At 37.3% G+C, this 20,771-nt stretch overlaps 1 protein-coding gene across 4 annotated transcripts in view; it reads right to left on the reverse strand.

Moving 5' to 3' along the window:
- The window catches only part of LOC149067825 (uncharacterized), a 69,302-nt gene that overhangs the window by 42,739 nt on the left and 5,792 nt on the right, over positions 1-20,771 (reverse strand). For 2 of the 4 annotated variants that reach the window (XM_089252306.1, XM_089252307.1), the window contains exons 2-5: positions 14,079-14,145; positions 10,257-10,339; positions 8,077-8,175; positions 5,512-5,682 (exon numbers count right to left, since the gene is read on the reverse strand). In XM_089252306.1, coding sequence (XP_089108432.1) covers positions 5,512-5,682; positions 8,077-8,175; positions 10,257-10,339; positions 14,079-14,145 — 420 coding nt within the window. The remainder of the gene's footprint in view (positions 1-5,511; positions 5,683-8,076; positions 8,176-10,256; positions 10,340-14,078; positions 14,146-20,771) is intronic. The other 2 variants (XM_089252308.1, XM_089252309.1) reach the window with 1 other exon arrangement.

Below are 20,771 nucleotides of genomic sequence, written 5' to 3' on the forward strand. Positions count from 1 at the left end.
GTTTTTTGACATGACAGAATGACATTTTTCTCATTTTTATGTCTTGCTTTGGCGCAGTTTGACCAAATTGGTCCTTGCGCCAATAAATTGAAAATCCAATCCAATCCAAAAAGTATTGACTTTACTGATGTTTTTTCCCCAGTCGTAAATTTCGATATAATCAAATATTTGTTTGTTATATTAGTTAGCTTATTGAATTGGTGTCATTTTAAAATTGACGTTAAATCGGCTTACTTGTATGGTAATCTTGATGAAACTGTATATATGAGACAACCCGTTGGTTATATTTCTGAAAAATATAAAAATTATGTGTGCCTATTAAAAAAGGCTATATATGGTTTACACCAGAGCGGACGTCAATGGAACTTTGAATTAGACAAAATATTACTAAACCTGGGATATTATAAATGTAAATGGTGTAATTGTGTTTATAAATTGAATAAAGTAATTTTGATTGTATATGTTGATGATATTGTAATATTTGGTAAAACTGAAAAAGATGCAAAAATCGAGATCAATAGAATTAAAGGCTTATTAGATATAACTGAATTAGGACCAGTAAAATATTTACTTGGCGTAAATTTTGAAAAAATTGGTGATTCAATGTATTTACATCAGGAAACTTATATTGATAAATTGATTTCTAGATTTAAAAATTTACCGAAACGAAATGTACAATTACCTTTAAAAGTTGGATGTAAATTACCGGATAGAGCGAATGAAATTTGTGAAAGTGACTTGATGCGTGAAATACCCTATAGATCATTAATAGGATGTTTGTCATTTATAGCAAGTCGTTCGAGACCCGACATTTCATACGTAGTTAATACTATGGCACAATTTTGTAATGGGTACACGTATCACCATTGGACTGTTTTAGTTGATGTATTGAATTATATTTTTGAGACTAAGCATTATAAGATAAATTTGTCTAATGTAAAGAATTTTTTATTGAAAGCATATTCTGATGCAAATTGGGGATGTAATCTTAGTGAAAGACATTCAACTAGTGGATATTTGATTATGCTCAGAGAAATCCCGGTATCATGGAAACCGCAGAAGCAAAAATGCATTGCATTGAGTTCCATGGAATCGGAATTTGTAGCTTTAACTGAATGTTCGAAGGAATTAATATGGTATTCGAGGATACTTAAAGAATTGAATGTTCTTGAAAATGAAATTGCTATATTGTATTGTGATAACCAAGCGGCTATTCATTTTGCTAAAAATAATGTTGAAAATAATAAGACCAAGCATATAGACATTAAGTACGAGTTTGTACGTAAATTGTTCAATGATAACTTATTTCAATTGAAGTATGTAAGTACGAAAGATAATCTTGCAGATTTTTTAACCAAGCCTCTTGTCAAGGAGAAATTTAAAAAAATTGTTGATGGACTTTTCAATTATTCTTTGATTCGATCAATGGGGCCGATTGTTGGTTTTCATGTTTTTGCTCGATCAAATTCCATATTGAGTGGATATGCAAATGTAAGTACCGCGTCGGATGACGTAGTGAGATTGTATAAAAAAGATTGTGAACTCCGATCAGATGGGTGGTGATGAAGACGGAGACCGATACGGGTATGTCGATTGATAAGGTTTGGTTTTGAGCTTAAGGATTTGAAATAAATAGATGTGTTAGTATGAAAAAATTCGTGTCTTTATTTGAATTGAATTTTTTTTTTTTAACAATAAAATAAGTAAATGTGACAGTGATTCTGGTGATAGATGCCGAATCATGGAATAATGAATGGCATCGGGCCCTACAGCTGAGTCAGGACTTCGCTGCAAGGCCGTCGTCAGTTCATGAAGGGTGAACAATGAGTTGTACCCCTCCGGTGTAAAAGGCCGGAAGGTGTACGATGAACGTTCTGCTGATGATTTAATGGGATGAAACGATGGGGGATAGTTCGCATCACTGGAGACAGCGGCGAAATGAGCGGCGATGGTATCCGCAATATCCCTCACATCGCTGATAATAGTTCCATTGGTATTTAAAATGGTAAGTGGATGAGACTGATAATGACCATTGATTTTTCGGATCCGGTCCCAAATGACTTTAGATGAAGTAGATGAATTGATTCCCGTGGTAAACTTGTGCCAGGATTCGCGTTGAGCCTGGCGCCTGGTTCTTCTCGCTATCGCCTTTGCTTTTAAAAATGCCAACTTGTTGTCATGGGTAGGATACCGCCGGAACCTACTCCATGCTTTCTTTTGTGCTTTAATAGTAAGATTACATTCGTGGTTCCACCAAGGTTTAGGAAATTTAGGAAGTTTCGAGGAGACTTTGGGTATTGTTTCATTTGCTGCAGAGATGATACAACTGGTCACAAGGTCGACACAGTGGTCGACGTCGAGTTGCGAAACCATATCCTCCATGATTTCTGCCTTGACCGTGAAGTCTGCCCATCGGGCGGCCACAAGCTTCCACCGAGGAGGACCCTCAGGTATGCTATGGCTTCGATCAAGGCACTTAACCACTAGAGGAAAATGATTGCTCCAGTGGAGGTCCGGATCAACCGACCAGGACCAGTTGGGCAAGAGTGAAGGTGAACATAAGGATAAATCTATTGCAGAGAAACTATTGTTTGGGGCATGGAAATGAGTGAAACTGCCATCATTCATGATGGCGAGGTTCATGTCGTCTAACAGACGTCCAACCATTTCTTCACGAGGGATGTTGCTGTTAGAACCCCATATCATGTTATGAGCATTGAAGTCTCCAAGAAGAAAAAAATGGTGGATGTAATTGATCAATCAGATCTTCTAGATCTCTCTGTAAGATGGTTTCATTTGGTGGCAAATAAATGGAACAGATGGTAATTCTCAGGCCTGTAGAGATTTCCACCGCGATGGCTTGCAGGTTCGTGCGCAGCGTTAGAACGCGCGACGACACGTGATGTGGAACCAGCAGAGCAACACCGCGGCAGACTCTACTCCCGTCATCGTAATCAATACGGAACAGGGAATGTCGCCTGATGTTCCATGTCTCCGAGGGCTTCGTAAAAGTTTCCTGGAGTGCCACGCAAACAGGATGATAACGATTGATCAAATCCTTGAGATCTTCATAATTGGATCTAAGACCACGAATGTTCCATTGGATTATGTTGGCCATAAATTAGGTAGAAGTAGACGGTTCCAGGTCTTTAAATTTATTCCGGTCTAGTTTACGGCGAGTAGTACCGGAATCTGATCTATTGTCAAGGTCCATGTCACCAATTGATTTGTCATCAAGAAGTGACACATTCTTCATGGATGGACATTTCAGCGCTCTCTGTACAGCTTTTCGTGAATATCCGGTCTTGAATGGTTTCTTTTTTGATTTGTTTGCAGAGTTGATTTTTGGTTTAGTATCTGTAGTTATTTTGAATGTGTTAGCCGTTGCTTTTCCCGCTTCTTCTTCGGAGGTAGTGGACTCCCTCCGGAATCCAGCGGAGCAACAGCAGCCACAACTATTGCACGGTTGGTTAGATGATGATGTTTGAGTTGATGTATCAGCTATTGGTTCAGTCTGAGTTGTTACAGATGCTTTGGTGATATTGTTAGTCGTATTAGCTGTTGATGGATTTGTTACCATATTAGAGTATGATCTACTAGCTATTGGAGTTTGGTTAGGCATTATACGACGGCGTCCTTCAATATACGAGATGTTATTAAGGACCTTGACCTTCTGGATCTCTCTTTTTCTTCATTCCATTTCGGACACTTTCTGTAAAATGCGGGGTGGTCGCCACCGCAATTGACGCACTTGAATGGTAAATTAGTACAGTTGTCCGAAATGTGGTCCTTCTCACCGCATTTTGCGCAGGTGGGTTGACTGCGGCACGCCGTTCGTGAGTGACCGTATTTTTGGCAGTTAAAGCATCGAACAGGGTTAGGAATGTATGGCCGGATTTTGAGGTTATAATAACCTATTTTGATATCTTTCGGCAATGTTGGTGATGAGAATGTGAGAATTATGTTTCGTGTGGGAGCTGGATTGCCATCTTTGCGGCTCATAATATGTTTGGCAGATGTTACGCCTTGAGACGCCAGCTCTTGTTAGTTCTTCTTCATCCATGTTAATTAAGTTAGTATCTGAAATGACACCACGTGAATAATTCAACGTGGGATGGATTTTGACTGTTATTGGAATGTCTCCGAGAGATGCGAGCTTTTGAATGAGTTCGGCTTGTTTGGATGTGTTAGTTTCGATGAGAAGGTCTCCTGAACGAAGGGCCTTCACCGATTTTAAGGTACCAACTGTGCCATAGAGAGCTTTATCTATTACAAATGGTGATACTTTGGCCAGCGGTTTTTCGGCATCTGAAGAGTGCAGAAAGAAAAATGAGACAGTTGATGAATTTGAAGCAGTTACATTGACATGTGTTTGGTTTGAAGCAGTTCTTTGACGTTTTGGTGCATTTTGATTTTTTCCCATATTTGAATGGGCATTGTTCCACTCCCACCCACCATGCCCACCATGGAGCCCTACAAGGGGACGCGCACACGTAACCGGTGAAGGTTAGTAGCAACGTCAGGTTAGGTGGGAGCTATACACCACCAAAGCAGGCGAGCAGACGCGTTCAAGATCCAAGATCGTCGTGAAGCAGCACCAACAAACCTCAACGACGTCCGGCAGGCCCGGCCCCTCTACCTGCCCAGTAGTGTAACCCCTTCAGCCACCGAGGCGACCACAGGCGATTGACCTGGACAGGGCTAATCCAAGCCTCCCGTTTCGGCTGAATCCGAGGCCAAAGCTAGCGCATCAGGCTAACCAGGAGCCCTATCTCCAGCCATACGGGTCTCCACGCACGGCAAACACGCAGGTAGACAGCGTCCCAGACAGAGCATACGCTAGAAGCAATGCCCCGTCTGGGAGGACCCCTCCCCGCCTAAGCGGGGTCCACAATGAGGGGTTGGACACAAGACACAAACATGTACAGGACAAAACAAGACGCAAGACAAGTACTGCAAGATGTGTAGAAAAAAAACCATGTAATCTGGGTTATTGAAAGTGAAGGATATGAGCACAAATAAGCGATGACAATGACGTGTGATAGATTTAGCATTACCCAGGGTGCACCACGAGGAGGCCTATCACATTACACCCCAAAAGAGAACTTAAGTCCTTCCCTAGGATTGTACCCGCAGACTTGACAGCAACTTCATGGCGGTAGACAAGCGCCTTACTACAGCAATGCTCAAAATTGAATAATGAATACAGTGCAATAAGAAACTATTTTTCAAATCACACGAAGTGATCACTGAAGCGTAAATTGAAAATATAGTAAAAGTACTTAATAACTATAACTTAAGCACTACAACTACCATTTGATATTTTTGAATATTGTATGCACTGTCCAGTAGTTTGAACTAATCTTTTTGAGAAAATGTAATTTCCACCATTTACATCTTGATTTTATTCGATCCCAAAAAGACCTTATTAACCTAATAAGCTCCATATCAGACTCACACGGAAAATCAGGATTTTACTTATCACAATACATGCCCACAAATTGGTTTTACCTGTATGGGTCTGTCACACAGATTTGTGACCTTCAAAGCAGTTTGCTTCCGTCCAACATTAACTTCTAAGTCTCCACTCTGAGATGGTATGAAGGCGCCTGGTGACAATTGTGAGGTACTGGAACTTTCTTTCTTTACCTGGAATATTTTATGTATGATGGACCTCTTAGCCTAACATTAAAAATAAACCCAACATAACATAAGGAAAAATAAGTAGCGTATGTGATCTCAGTATAAATTATCTTTACATTAGGTGTGCTAAAAACCAATTTACAAAAAAAAAAAATTTCATAAACCAACCAATTTAGTTGACCAACACCCCTAAAAAGTGTAACCAACACGAGTAAAAAAGCTGGACCTTTTAGGTCCAGCTTTTTTACACGTACCAACTTCAACCATTTTTTAACATTTAGTACCATGATCAACATGACACAATTTTCACTTTTTTCAGCAACAGAGAATGTGAATATACATTCAAACTCTAATTTAATAGTATCATCCATTTGGTAGAGTTTTAGTGCTAGAAGAATTTGAAATTTGCATAGATGTGCCATCTGTAGCCACTAAATAGAAGATTTGCATTAAAAATTTTTGGTGCTGAGCAGGATTTCACCATTTTTTTAAATATTTTATATAATGTTGCGAAGGGTAGACATTTGAAAAGACTTGTTAACGCAAGTAAGGTACGCATGACATGCAATAGTTCGAATAGAAGAGCAAGATTCTACAGACTCAGAAGAATTTGAAGAGAGAAAACATTTGTAAGAATGGCTTCTGTAGTTTAGCAGGACTTCTAGTTGCTGTAAATAAAAGTTTCTTCGTTCTCAAATCCTCGTTCCTGTGAGTTTTTATGCATCTTCAAGTCTCTGGCGAAGAACCCGAGAAGTCAGAGAGACGGAACAATATATACATCAAAAACATTTTATAAATATAACATGTTCAAGAGCAAAACTAAGAACAAGTTTACGATTACAAATAACCAAATTTAATACAATGTAGGAATGGTGAAATTCTCAGGGTACCCTTGTTTCTTTAAGGGGGAGGGGACAAACAAAAGTTTTTTTTTTTAGTGTAGCAGGTATTTATTGGAGTTTCAATCAGAGTTGGGTTTTTGACATGACAAGCATCAAAAACTGATTTAAACCATCAAAAACCTGAATGAATGCTTTTGGATCACGTTTTGAACACATTAGGTATGTAACACAATGAACTTTTTGCATATTACAATGCTTTATTTTTAAACAATTTATTACAATAATTAAAACAAAATATTAATTATAATTTGAAATTTTTTGACATAGAAGTCTAGAACAGATAATATTTTATGGCCCATTTTATCTAAACTACGGATTACCGGTGTTAAATTTGCTAAGCAAAACAGAGCTGTTTAATTAAAATATGTGTAATAGGGCATCAGGTTAGGGTTTTTTACTTCGGAAACCAACTCAGTATTAACCCTCTGGCTACTCATCCCGCGATTTCCACGGGCAACTCAAATGTAGCAAAATCTGCTCATCCCACGATTTCCGCGGGCATGTGTTTTTCTTCCTTTATTGAGAAGCGCATCCCGTTTTTTCCCCGTTTAACCACTGAAAAAAATTATATACTGTATTAGACGTTTCATTTATGTTTTGGCCAACAGATGTCGTTAGTTGTCCACTAAAATTGCGGCATTTGAAGACACGTGGTATTACCGCTCAAACTTCACTTTTTGAGTGAAAAAAATTACACAATTTTTGAAGCAATTTCGGTCCACAAATTGAGCAGTCAGAGGGTTAAAACAGTCAAAAATTTGAAAGGTTGAAAAAACTATTTGACAACATTGACATGTTAAATAACAAAACACTTACTTTTATGTACATTAAAGTTTTACCCAAAATTTTATGCCATATAGAAATTCTCGCACAGCATCTGTTAAGTCTGTCTACAGATGGTTACATGGGCATTTTGCCTGTTGTGGCGTTGTATTTGTATTTGTAATATAGTAATTAAACTAATTTATTCTCACCCTCAAAATTTATTAACTCAGGTTGTATTAATCCAGAATTTTAAAGAGTATTTTCAATTAAAGCTGAGCTGACAGGACTTGACACCCAAAGCATTTGTTTTGCACGTTTAGATACAACTTCAATTGGAAAACAAAAATATGTAAATGCTAGTACATATACCATATCATAACCAAACTTATTCTTACTTTTGCACTAAGAATAAGTTACAGGAGTTTCTTAAGCATCATATACAAGCCAGTACTGCCAAATTAATGGGCATTTTAGTCCTACAATTTAGTATTTTGATTGTAGAGATATTCTAATGTTATGCACAATAAGGGTATTGTTTTAAGTATCAGTGATTGCAAATTTCAATATACCTGCAGTTCTGTCAACACCATTTTGTTTTATAGTTGAATTGAGGAAATTGTTGAATTAGGGATCATTACATCAAGTTTTCCTTGTATATTCAAACTGATAGTCTGATTTGATTTATAATACCTAAAGCTGTCTTTTTTCATGACCACTACCTCTTAGATGCGAGTTTAACATATCAAACATAAATAACTGAACAAACCTTTTTAAAGACATCTAAATTCGGAATCGGAAGGAAACTTCCATGTAAGGCAAGATCCAGGTTTCCATATTCTGTACAGATTGGATGCTGCAGTGTGACCTGAAATGTAAACATAAACTCAAGATTATTTGAGAATAATAGAACTATTCATTCTGTGCACTGTTTCAAAATACGTTCTATCAGTGTGTGTGAGCAAGTGGTACACCATAGAGCAGCGTTTCTCAACCTTACTGAATCCAAGGTAAAAATCTTTAGAAAAATGCCAGAGATGATTCGACAGACCACTAACTTACAGCATGATTATACTGATGGCCAAGTACAGCATCATCAACTTACAGCATGATTATACTGATGGCCAAGTACAGCATCATCAACTTACAGCATGATTATACTGATGGCCAAGTACAGCATCATCAACTTACAGCATGATTATACTGATGGCCAAGTACAGCATCATCAACTTACAGCATGATTATACTGATGGCCAAGTACAGCATCATCAACTTATAGCATGATTATACTGATGGCCAAGTACAGCATCATCTACTTGCACATTTTTCCTTCTGCTAAAGAAATTTCTATTGCTTCAAGAGTATCCATGCAACTTTTCAAGATATTCTGATCAGTGGTCCTTATTGTATAGCTTGGAATCAAAACTAATAATAATCACCCTGTATAAAGCTGATTATTTTTCATAAATCTGTGACTACTACGCAACAGAACCCTGATTAACTGGGCTTATTGGTGAAAGTATAAAAAACTAGTGAATACTAAGACTGGGTGATATATAGCACAAGATGTGCTACTTCTTACAGGAAAGAAAATGAAAATGTCTGAGATAATGTAGCTACTAGTACATTAGTCTTTTGTCAAGAATGAAAAATTTTGGCTAATAATGAACCAATATGATATTTTTCATGAAAAAAAATTATATTTAAGCCACTTTTATTTGATTTTTTGACTGGTTTAAAAAAAAACAACCCTTTCATGTATATTACACTTCAATTAGTTTTTTTTTTCATAAAACCTTGGTTTCAAAGGTAAGAAGTAAACTTTCACTCATGAATTGAAATTAAGTTTGAGTTGCACACAGACCCTGTGAATTGTCATTGATGAGCGTTAATGAATTTTTTAAGGCTGGAAATAAGGTTGGACATCAGTCTGTAAAAATGAATCATAGCACACCATGACTTGGAATCACATTTCTAAAAATCACGGCAAAGTTTTCATCTTTAACCACTTCCCGAGCTTATATAGTCAAAATTAATATATATAGTTCAGCACATATACTATTCTGATTGAGAAATTAATTCTTACTTGATTATAACTTAATAATTGCTACCAATTTAGCAATCATTTGATTATGCTTGAATTTGAGTAATGTGAATTGTTCACAAAAAGGACGCAACTCAGGCTTACGCCGGGGCATTTACTGAACATGGTCAAAAAACCCATTATACAAATTTCTTTTCAATTTTTTTTTTTAGTTTTTCAGAAAGTAATTTTAGTGTTATTTCAATACAAAAATACTGCTACATACAAGTATGATACTTTTTTATCTAGGAAGAGTTGTGTGTGTGTGTGTGACTACTTGTAAAATTTCAGCTGCTCTCAAAGAAAGACATCTACATGTTCAGAGATTCATAAAATCGCACCAAATTGAGGGAATTTGAAATAAAATTTAATGTGATGACTACTCAACTTCGCTGAACAAGATTTCATCAGTTACAGTAAATAAAAAAACTGAAGCAGAAAAAATATTATTTGGTCGTGAAAGAGGGGTGTGACTGTTAAAAAGAGTTCTGCTGTAGGTATTTTAAATGAATGTATTTTCTGTTTGCGTATGAATTCAATACTTATTCCTTAATGTCAGAAAAGTAACAGTATATGACAAGAGAGTGAGTGTTTGATTACATTTTGCTTCGAAGTCTCAAAACGGCTTCTTATTTTTTTTCAAAATGCACTTTTGGAAAGTGTCTGAACATACACTTTTGTGATTTCGTGACTATGTATAACAAGTGTGGCTCATTACTGTATAAACAGAGTAATTTAACAACATTGAAACACAGAAAGAAATCAAGATCAAACTGCGAAGACATCAATCAGTAATGGGTGCTTCAGTGTTTCTTAAAATGAGTAAAAGTTATAGATCAAATCAATAATTCAATTTGAATACCAACCAGTTTAGTTCCATCAGGAAATGTAGCTTCGACCTCGATATCTGGGATCATGTCCACAATACCATCCATCACCATGGATTGACCTTATGTTTCAAACATAAAAAAAAAGAAAGAAAAGGCTTTGAAAAACTTGCAGAACATTCATTCAAACATTCAATACCTGGGGGAAAGCAGGCTATGAAGGACTTGAAAAATCTTAGGATTTTTTTTTGGCACAACGGCCGATTTGGTCAAATTACACCAATAATATATATATAGATGTAAAATTCTCGAAAATAATCTTTAAGAGAATATTCTCTGGAAGGACTACTATGATAAATAACTAACTAATAAAAATGGCATTCAATCAATAATTACATAATAATAGTTATACATAATGCAATAAAATATACATAATATAATAAATAATGCCATAAACAAACATACAATACGATGATGTTTACAAATACAATGCCACAACAGGCAAAATGCCCAATGAGGTGACTGAGAAAAAGATGCCCTTACTAATTTACTCTAAACAACGAGAAAGAGAGGACTATCATTTAGGTTTTAGGACGATTTACAGACTCTTTGTTTGCTAACTTAATCTTTATGAGTGACTTTTAAAAAGAACCTTACCCAATGGAACTTCCTTTGCCTCTTTTTTTGGGATTTTCGGGGAGTGGTTAATTGCAGTGTTCATTGGAGTGGTTAATTGCAGTGTTCATTGCTACAGAACTTACAAAGAAGTGTGAGTGATACAGAATTTAAGTGTATCTACATTGAAGAAAACAGTTCTGTATCTTCTTAGAATGATGGTGATTATATAAGAATAGTTTCCTTCGTCAATCAAATTTGAGTTTAACTCTTTGTGCTTTGAACTTATTTCTGAAAATTTATCTAATTTTAAATAACTTTTCAAGGTTTTAATCGAAAGGTTTCTAGAATCTTCATAACCAAACTTTTAATATAATCAGTCAGAAGGTTAAACAATTGCTCTGAGGGCTGCCTATAGATGTGTCCTTATAAATTTCCCAAAGAGGAGAAAAAAATGATTAAGATAAGGAAGAGTAGGCCTATACTCCGCTTTTGAACGGAATTAATTGGATTGGATTGGATTTTCAATTTATGGCGCAAGGACCAATTTGGTCAAACTGCGCCAAAGCAAGACATAAAAATGAGAAAAATGTCCTTCTGTCATGTCAAAAAACTAAAACATATAAAACGGAACATGAAACGTAAAACAATGACATAAATTTAAAAACTATAATTTGTTATAAAAACCAATGGCTTTGATGAATTTAAAAATGCGAGATGCATCGCTATTGTCATTTAAAATGTCATGAAGTGAAAGATGACTATGACCAAAAGCGGTCGTAAAATGATGACGATGATGTGAACAAGTAAAAGTATGAGCAATGGTTAATGGACTTTGACAATGTGGGCACTGTGGCTGACTCTCTCGTAATAACAAATATGATTGTGTGAGGCGACTGTGTCCTATGCGCAACCGGGCAAGCAGAACTTCCTCCTTTCGGTTAGTCCTGCAGCTCGAACGCCAGTGGCCAAGTGTGGGCTTGATGGCATGAAGTTTATTATTGATTTGATTGTTCCAATGATCCTGCCAGTGGCGATGCATCACTTCCCGGAGGATTGAGAAGTGGTCACTGGCAGGAACCAAAAGGCTATTCTGAATTTTAGTTGTTGTTCGAGCTGCGTTGTCTGCTTTTTCGTTGCCCGGTATTCCTACATGACTTGGTACCCAGTAAAATTTTACTGTGGTACCATGATGAATGAGGTAATGCAGTTCATGAAAAATGGCATGAATGAATGGATGAATGTGAAACGTACAGGAACACAGTGCTTGCAATGAGCTAAGAGAGTCGCTATAAATGATGCATCGTCTGTGGCGTTTGCGTCGTATATGACGTAGAGCCTGAAGGATTGCATACAGCTCTGCCGAGTAAATTGAAAATATGTCGGGAAGTTTGAAAGATGTCTCCTCACAGCAGATGTAGGCACAACCGACATGCCCAGGGCTCTTAGAGCCGTCGGTATATATGGGAAAGTACCTGTTGTACCTACCCCTGTGCCTAAAGAATATCTGCCGATATATGACATCTGCTGTGGTGGCTCTAGAGTATGATGATAATGAAAGAGAGACATCTGGCAGAGACTGCTCCCATGGTGCGGAATTAATTGGATTGGATTTTAGGTTTACTGGCGCAAGGACCGGTTTGGTCAAACTGCGCCAAAACACATGATTATAAAAAAGATTGTTCCTTTGTCATGTCGAAAAATTAAAAAGGCGCACAACAAAAAAGCAGCACCAAAAGCAAAACAACGACATGAACTGCAAAACTATAATTTGTCATAAAAACCAATGGTCCGATGAACCCAAAAATGCGAGATGCATCGCTATTGTCATTCAAAACGTCATGAAGCGAAAGACGACTATGACCAAAAGCGGTCGTAAAATGATGATGGTGATGTGAACAAGCAAAAGCATGAGCAATGACCAATGGACCCCGACAACGAGGGCACTCCGGCTGACTCCCCCGCAACACGACCGCGTCCCATGCGCAACCGGGCAAGCAGAACCTCCTCCCCCCGATCACTCCTGCAGCGTGAACGCCACGGCCAAATGTGGGGCCCAATGCCATGTAATCCACCATTTACTTGAGTGTCTCAATGATCCAAGAACCAAACAGAACTTCACGCAAGCAGAACTTCCTCCTTTCTGTTAGTTCTGCAGCTCGAACGCCAAAGGCCAAGTGTGGGCTTGATGGCATGAAGTTTATTATTTATCTGATGGTTCCAATGATCCTGCCAGCGGTGATGCATCACTTCCCGGAGGATTGAGAAGTGGTCACTGGCAGGAACCAAAAGGCCATTGCCAATGCCGGCCGCTGGCCGAGCCGCGGCACCCGCTCCTATGCCGTCCGGCACTCCCACATGACCCGGCACCCAGCAAAATTCCACTGCGGCACCGCGATGGATGAGGTGTTGAACGGAATTAAGGAATTGACATTGCCTTATTATGTTCTGACTTCGAGATGTTTGAGGGTTGCCTAGCAATTGTCCAATTGAGATAAAATTTTGCACAGATAATTTTTTTTTATTATTAGAATATGATCAGGGATGAAAGTAGCATAATTTTAACGTTCTGAAATTTACATGGCTAAGGGCCACCCTAGCGGTCATATACAATATGCTTAGCAGTTAATTAGCGAGAACCAGTTCTTGCACTCACTATCAAAATTTCATGTACGTAGAATGATTTAACCTCTTGCGCTGGAAATTAATTGGCAGAAGCCCGTGACAAACTCGTCCAAAGCGAGCGCTTTTACTTGTAATAATTCTATTAAAGTTTCAAGCAGATCGTGTGTAAAAAATACATATAGTCGCACTATTTAGATAAATATAAATAAGATTTACAATGTTGTAAAGCATTTTATTAATAATTCTGTACAATATAATAAACTTCAAAACAATGAGGAATATGCAATGCAACGATCCATTTTAGGATCTAAATAAAGATAATAATAGATAAAAATAATGCTTAATAAAAAAATAATAAATATACTATTACCGACTTGGTTGTTATTTATTGTACCGCAATAAGACAAATAAAATTTTACAACAAACACCATTCTCTGCAAAAATGCTCAAATATCGCATTGCTGTATTTATTTATTATAAACAGTAAATTCAGTAGGCGCGCATAGCACTTCATTGCCACTTTAGAAGCAGATAACAAGCTATGTGCATAGCATGTCTTTCCAGTGCAAGAGATTTTTAAAAAAAAAATTTTTTGCGCTCAAGTAACTGATATCCACTCACCTAAAAGTTGGCGACCTCTGTCCATAAGATCGGCAACACTCCAGCCATCTCTTGCGAATTCTTGTACCTGTGCATAAAAGAAATGCATAGGAATATTTATGTTATGCCTTCCGATAAATAAAAACAAAGTAAAAACACAAGTAATTTCAACTTAAAATAAAATCAATAATTTTAAAACAAGAGTAGGTTAATGGAGGACTGAGGAGGCTAAGAGCCCCCTGCTGAGGGATGTAGAGGCACGAGTTTGCCACTGTTGAAAGTCCTCATTCAGAACCCTAGTCTAGGGACCTATGAGCAGTGTTACCCAAAAAATAATTTTAAAAAGTTATTTTACTAGTCTCTGAAATGTTAAGGGGTGGTTTTGCGCAAAAAAAGGGATTTCCTCCAGGACAAGCGAAGAAATAATTCTATTAAAAAACATTTTGACTATTTTTACTCCTCAATAAAATTTGGAGTAAAATTTAATTTTGATGCATGAATCACACAGCCCGTAAGTATTGAGAAGCAATAAGAGAAATATGTTTTCTATTCTTCTTTTTGGATGATTCAAGGTGCTGAATTGGGTCCCTGTTCAATGGGTTATCGACACACTTGCACTCACTCAAGGACAACCACCAATAAACATTCACAGTCCTGGCAGATCACCCTGCGAAGATTTACAGCCACGAATCCAGATGGGGGTGGGGACAATACTGATCGACGCTGGACCCAGAAAGGAGTGCCGAATTCACCCTTTAACTACTTCTATATGGCAAGGATCACTAAAATACTGGTTTGCCCTGGGTGCCAAAGTATTTAGTTACAGCCCTGATGCCGATAGCCCAAGAGCTGAGTACTAGGAGAAAAATTAATGTCACATAAAATACTACACAATAAATTGCCCCTCCTCGAGCACTGTTGGACCATCACGGTAAACGGGTGCATTTTAGCTAAGAAAATATGGTGGTGCTACTATTATTTCATCAATTAGAATGGCCCATGGCTTTTACAAAATTGGGAAATAGTCTAACAGGTGACAAACGGGAATGGTATAAAAATATTTAAATATTATATATTTCTTGATCAACATATTTAAAAAAAGTTATCTACATTCAAATTTTTGTAAATATTCTGTTTTTGAATGATAATTGGCATTTCTGCGCTACCCCCCCCCCCCCACAAAATTTGTGACATACGTCACAGAACAATCAGTGCTGCTGCAAAAAAATTGAGAAAAGTGTAAAAACACTATATTATGGGAATTTTTACAGCAGAACATTTCCAGTCAGCTGGGGCATGTCGCAGTATGAAAAACATTCTGCTTTGGGATACACCATCCATTGATTCCAGGTTTCACCAAACCAAGTAAGTTACCCTCACTACTGTCTTGCGAGTAACATAAGAAACAATCTAAGAAATTGAATTTTCTGGATGTTATGCCGAAACTGATATTTGGAAAGAAAAGTGATAGGTCTCCTCTCCGGGAATCAAACCTGGGTCCCCTTGCATACGGGCAAGTGCACTATGCAAGGGGACCCGGGTTTGATTCCCGGAGGAGACATATCACTTGTCTTTTCAAATATCAGTTTCGGCATAACATCCGGAAAATTAAATTTCTCAGTATATATCAGGCAGAAAAAATATCTCTTCATATAAGAAAATCATTCTACAATCTCTGCACAATCATTCTGCTCCAAGACAACTGAATGGCAATCCCCTCCCTTCTATTCAAGGGTTCCGATAAGGGAAAACAATGAATGGTTACTGGGGACACTAGCCATCTGGCATATTAGGGATTCAATAAAGCACGTTGGAAAGGGTATGTGCATGAATTATTGAAGCCACACTACAAATTTGCCCAGGGCCGTCTTACGAGTATCGTGGGCCATCGAACGAAGTGATTTTTCTGAGGTCCTTAGGTGGCAAATTCTCGAAAATTTCAACCAGATATTATTATGAGGCCGTGGGTGAGCCCATGCGTGAAGACGGCACTTTCAATACATATCTGGTTGAGCAACTGCATTTCCAACAGACAAAATGACCGCTCCGCAGTCCTAGGTAGAAGCTATTGTAAAAAAACCTATGCGATGGCTTAAAATTTTAGTTTTTGCTCCAACGAATTAGAAAAAGTAATGGAGCGTAATTTTACAATTTTGAAGAATAAAGTTTGACCGTGCGATAGTTCTAGTGTTAAGGGTTACCTAGTAAACCCAATAGACAAACAAAAAACACTTGCTACTTACATTTTCGTTTTTACCCGCGGACACTTTTTGGGAACCATTTACAATTAATATTGTTTGTCATTATACCAATAAGGAACTATCTGAGAAACTAAACCAGGGCCGTCTTAAGTGGGGACCCTAGGCCGAACGTTTTTCTGAGGCGCTTACATGTAAATTCTAGAAAATTTCAACCAAATATCATTTTATGAGGGCCCTCTTCTCTTGAGGTGCCCGAACGGGGCCCACGCGTTAACACGGCACTGAACTAAACAAATTAAAAGAGTTATTATAATAAGGCCGTGATATTGTCCAAATGCGGGGATAGTAAGTTTTTTTATGATAACAACAAAGTTTTAAGAAAAAAATCACAATATCTCTTTACCCATCTCGAACATTGCAACAAAGAAACGAGTAAATATTGAGAAAGACATCAAAGAGATTTTTGTACTTTAGCACGAAAAGAGAGACAATGGCAGGAACTGATTGTTGCCATATATAAGGATGACAATGTAAGGACGAAAATATAGGGGGAAAAAAGTGATCATATATGAATATCTCTGAATATTAAAGTCCAGTCAAGTCAAGTAAAGCCGGGTTTCCCTAGAAGGAAGCAGGTTTCCTGACGTGATTCGCCCAGCGCGACACGCTGTCCACTCACCAGTAAGGGCCCTTTCACACGGAGCGGATGCGGAAGAAGTTTTAACAATTGGAATATTCTGCGCCTTTCAGACGAGCCGAAAAATCTCCGCACCTAGGAAATGTTCATGCGGGGCCGGACGTCGTCCGCATGTAAAACCTAAGTGCGGGCTCCGCATCCGCACATAGAAGTTTTGATAATAGGTTTATTCGGAGCTATTCACACGATGCGGATGCGGAGCGAATTCGTCCGCATCTTTGGCTACTTTTTGAAGGTGATTTTTCACGGAATTTTTTTAATTATTTGCCATAAATACCCTTAAAAACACCATATGATGGTCCCTGCTCATTAATATAATGTACCTACATACGTCTATCCCTTCGTTTCCTTCTGAGATTGAGATATAGCAACTTTAACTGCCTTTTGTCCATATTTCACAATTTTATACAATAAAACCTGCCAACAACGGCCACTGACGGGACCAAAATTATAAGCCATTACGAATATTTAATTGACTACATACTTTAATAACTTTTAAACTTAATTTAAAAATTTTAATTTTTTTCTTTTTAAATTTTTAAAATTATTTAAAAAAATATAAATATCTGAAATATTATTTTAAATATTTATTATTATTTTTAATTTTTAATCTTTAAAAAAAATACTTTTATTAAACAACGTTATCCACGTACGGTGTTCACTCAGGGCCGGATTAAGACGTTTGAAGACCCTAGCGCTTGAATAGTTTGGTGGTTCCCCGACCTACAAGTATATTTTACTCAATATTTAGTCTATAAACTTAAAAAAATGAAATTTTATATTTCAGAAGTGAGACTAATCTAAGGATGGGATTTCACTCTAAAAGGTTTATGAAAGTTATTTTATAAAACTTGAAAAAAGCAACTAATAAATTGCAAGTGCAACCCATAAATTTATTAGTTGTTTTTTTAAAAGAATTATTATAAAATTTTTATAGTGTAATCCGTACTTGAGGCCGGGATTATACTATAAAGTTTGGTAAAAAATCGTTTATAAAAGTTAAAAAATTCAACCAATAGGCGCATCGGTTGCATTCAAGCAAATGCAACCGGTGATCTTAATGGTTGAATTTTTCACGTTTTATCAAAGAGCTTTTACAAAACTTTTATAGTGTAATCCCGGCCTAAGACAGAATTGTGATGTGAATATTTCTAAGCACAGACATTTTGAAAGTCCCAACCCCTCCCTTTTTTTATACTTGCAAATTCTTTGATATTTGCTGAATTTTTTTTTTTTTTTTCTTTTTGGAACATCGAATGTTTTGGATGTTTTTGGATTGGATTTTTCGAACATTGGATGTTTTTGGAATTTTCTTTCATATTTTTCCGAAAAGACAGATTTTTTTTCAAAATTTTTTGAAAATATTTTAAGATATTTTCTCCCATCGACTACTTGTGAGGATCGGAATGGAGGCATCTTTAGGCTCAATGATAAAAACCACCAAAGAATGCCTCTAGGCTGCCTGTGGGCACTGAATCAGGGGTGAAGGAGAAAAATAATTACAAAAATTGCGAAAAAACAGTTTTTATGCACGAATTTCGAACTAAAGATGCGGGCGATTCGTCCGCATCTTCAGCGCTCGTTTGAAAGGGTATGCGGACCCGCGTCCGCTCCGTGTGAAAGGGGCCTAAGAAAAGCAGCATGTGTTTTCCTACAGAGCGCGATACGCCTCACGACAGCGATTTACGTCGGGCGTGATTGGCTGACTGCTTCTGGAGGAGTCAAATGCGTCGTGCGCCGCGGTTTTGCCGATATTCTCTTCACTCTTGTGCGTTTTCTTTTCCTTCCGTTTAAACCGGAGCATGCAGACGACAGAGTAGCTGATGCCGAAGCCATATACTTTATACAGCCGCCCTGATCTGATGCGCCTCGCTAGGAAAACACAAATGCGTAGCGTGATTATGTAACACGTTGCTGCCTGCCGACGCGAAATTATACTATTCGGTTCACGCGGCGCAAAACCTATTCCATCGCCCCTTCATCAGAAATTTTTTCCTGTCATCGCCCCCCAACTCAAGTAAACCCATAGGATCCTAAGTTAAATCAGTAGGTTCTATCGCCCCCTTGGACCATTTCATCGCCCACTTTGGGAAACACTGATCTAGTGCAACACACCATCCACTCACCCTTGCTTTTCTACACAACGCAATGATTGGATTTCAAATTTATTGGCGCAAGGACCAATTTGGTCAAACTGCGCCATAACAATCGATCATGTCAGAAAAATAAAAACTATGCATGATAAAAAGCAACGTGAAATGTAAAACAATGACATGAATTGTAAAAACTATAATCTATAATTTGTTATGAAAACCAATGGCTTTAATGAATTTAAAAATGCGAGATGCATCGCAATGGTCAGATAAAATGTCACGAAGTACAACGCTATGATGGACGGAAATATGGGATGGCATGGGGGTATTGCCCCCTATCGTCAAAAGTGAGTCATCAGATTTGATTGGAACAAATAGAAAAGGTACTGGAGATTCTGCGACAGGAAATGAAAGGTACTTTTTTATGTGGCAATTCAAAATCTATCAGGTAAGAAATATGCAAACACAAGCCTATACTGGAAACGATAGAAAAATTAACTGTCACACACTAGACATCAGACAATTATATATTTACCGAACGATAAACTTTGCGACGAAAAATAAAAATTGGCTTCAGAGAAAAACCAAATAGAACAGCAGCGAGATTCAAACATGATTTTGAAGTTCCAAAAACAAAAACATCTCTTTCAAAAGTGTTTCTCATTTACTGCTCCTAATTTCATTTCAGTCAAAAAAACCAACTACTAATAATACCAACCACAAATATGAAATTTACATGTATGAAAAAAGCATTCAAAATTATGATGACATGTTCTGAAACTGTTCATAAAAAAGCTAGATAAATATAAAATTAACAATTTTTTTTTTATGTGTATTAATGTTGTACCCAGAACATACTCGCATCATCTTGTTCAAGTTTTACTAAATATGGATTGTCATTTTACATTGAACTGTTATACATCATGTCTTAAACTTCTTATATGTTTTTTTTTATAATTACACTGCGTGCTTGGCGGCGAAAAAATGTAATACAATGTCTTTTTGGCTTCCTGGAAGGACTTAGTGTCCCATAGTGTATATTCGTTATATGTGTATGTCTTTTTTTTTTCTTTTGTATTCCTTTTCGTGTGTTATAGTATTTATGTAATGTGTATGTGATTACAATAAAAAAAAATAAGTATATTCATGTCACATATTTGTCATGTCTTTTTTGATTCTCTGCAGTTTGAAGAAAGCGCCTCAATACTTGTCCGACTCTGTTCTAATGTCAAATTTGATTGGGCCTTTACTACCTCGTGATCTATGACGTAAAATCAGGATTTTCTTCCTCGTAACCTTTTGCATGTGGCTTTGGCCAACACCTTCTAGAGCAGTGATTCCCAACGTGGGCGATGGAATGTTCGGATTTAACATAGGATCCTATGGGTTAGATTGCGTTGGTGGGCGATGGGAGAAAAATTTTCTGAAGAAGGGGGGCGATGGGACAAAAAAGGTTGGGAAACCTATGTTCTAGAGCATAGTCTCCCAAACTTTTTGTTCCATCGCCCCCTTCATCAGAAATTTTTTCCTCACATCGCTCCCTTGGACCATTCCATCGCCCACTTTCGGCTTTAGAAGGTATTGCTTTGACGCTATGTATTTGTTTTTTTTCCCGCGCTTGTTACTTTTCTCTCTTATTTTTTATGTGCTCGCTTGTAGTTTCTCGCTTTTTCATCTTTTAAATTTCATCCTTCTTTTTTTTTATTTAATTTTTCAAAAGGCC

Source organism: Pholcus phalangioides, unplaced genomic scaffold (genome assembly GCF_987345545.1).
Source record: "Pholcus phalangioides strain wild (caught in Gottingen) unplaced genomic scaffold, Ppha-v1.0 ptg000028l_1, whole genome shotgun sequence".
Classification (NCBI taxonomy): Eukaryota; Metazoa; Arthropoda; class Arachnida; order Araneae; family Pholcidae; genus Pholcus; species Pholcus phalangioides.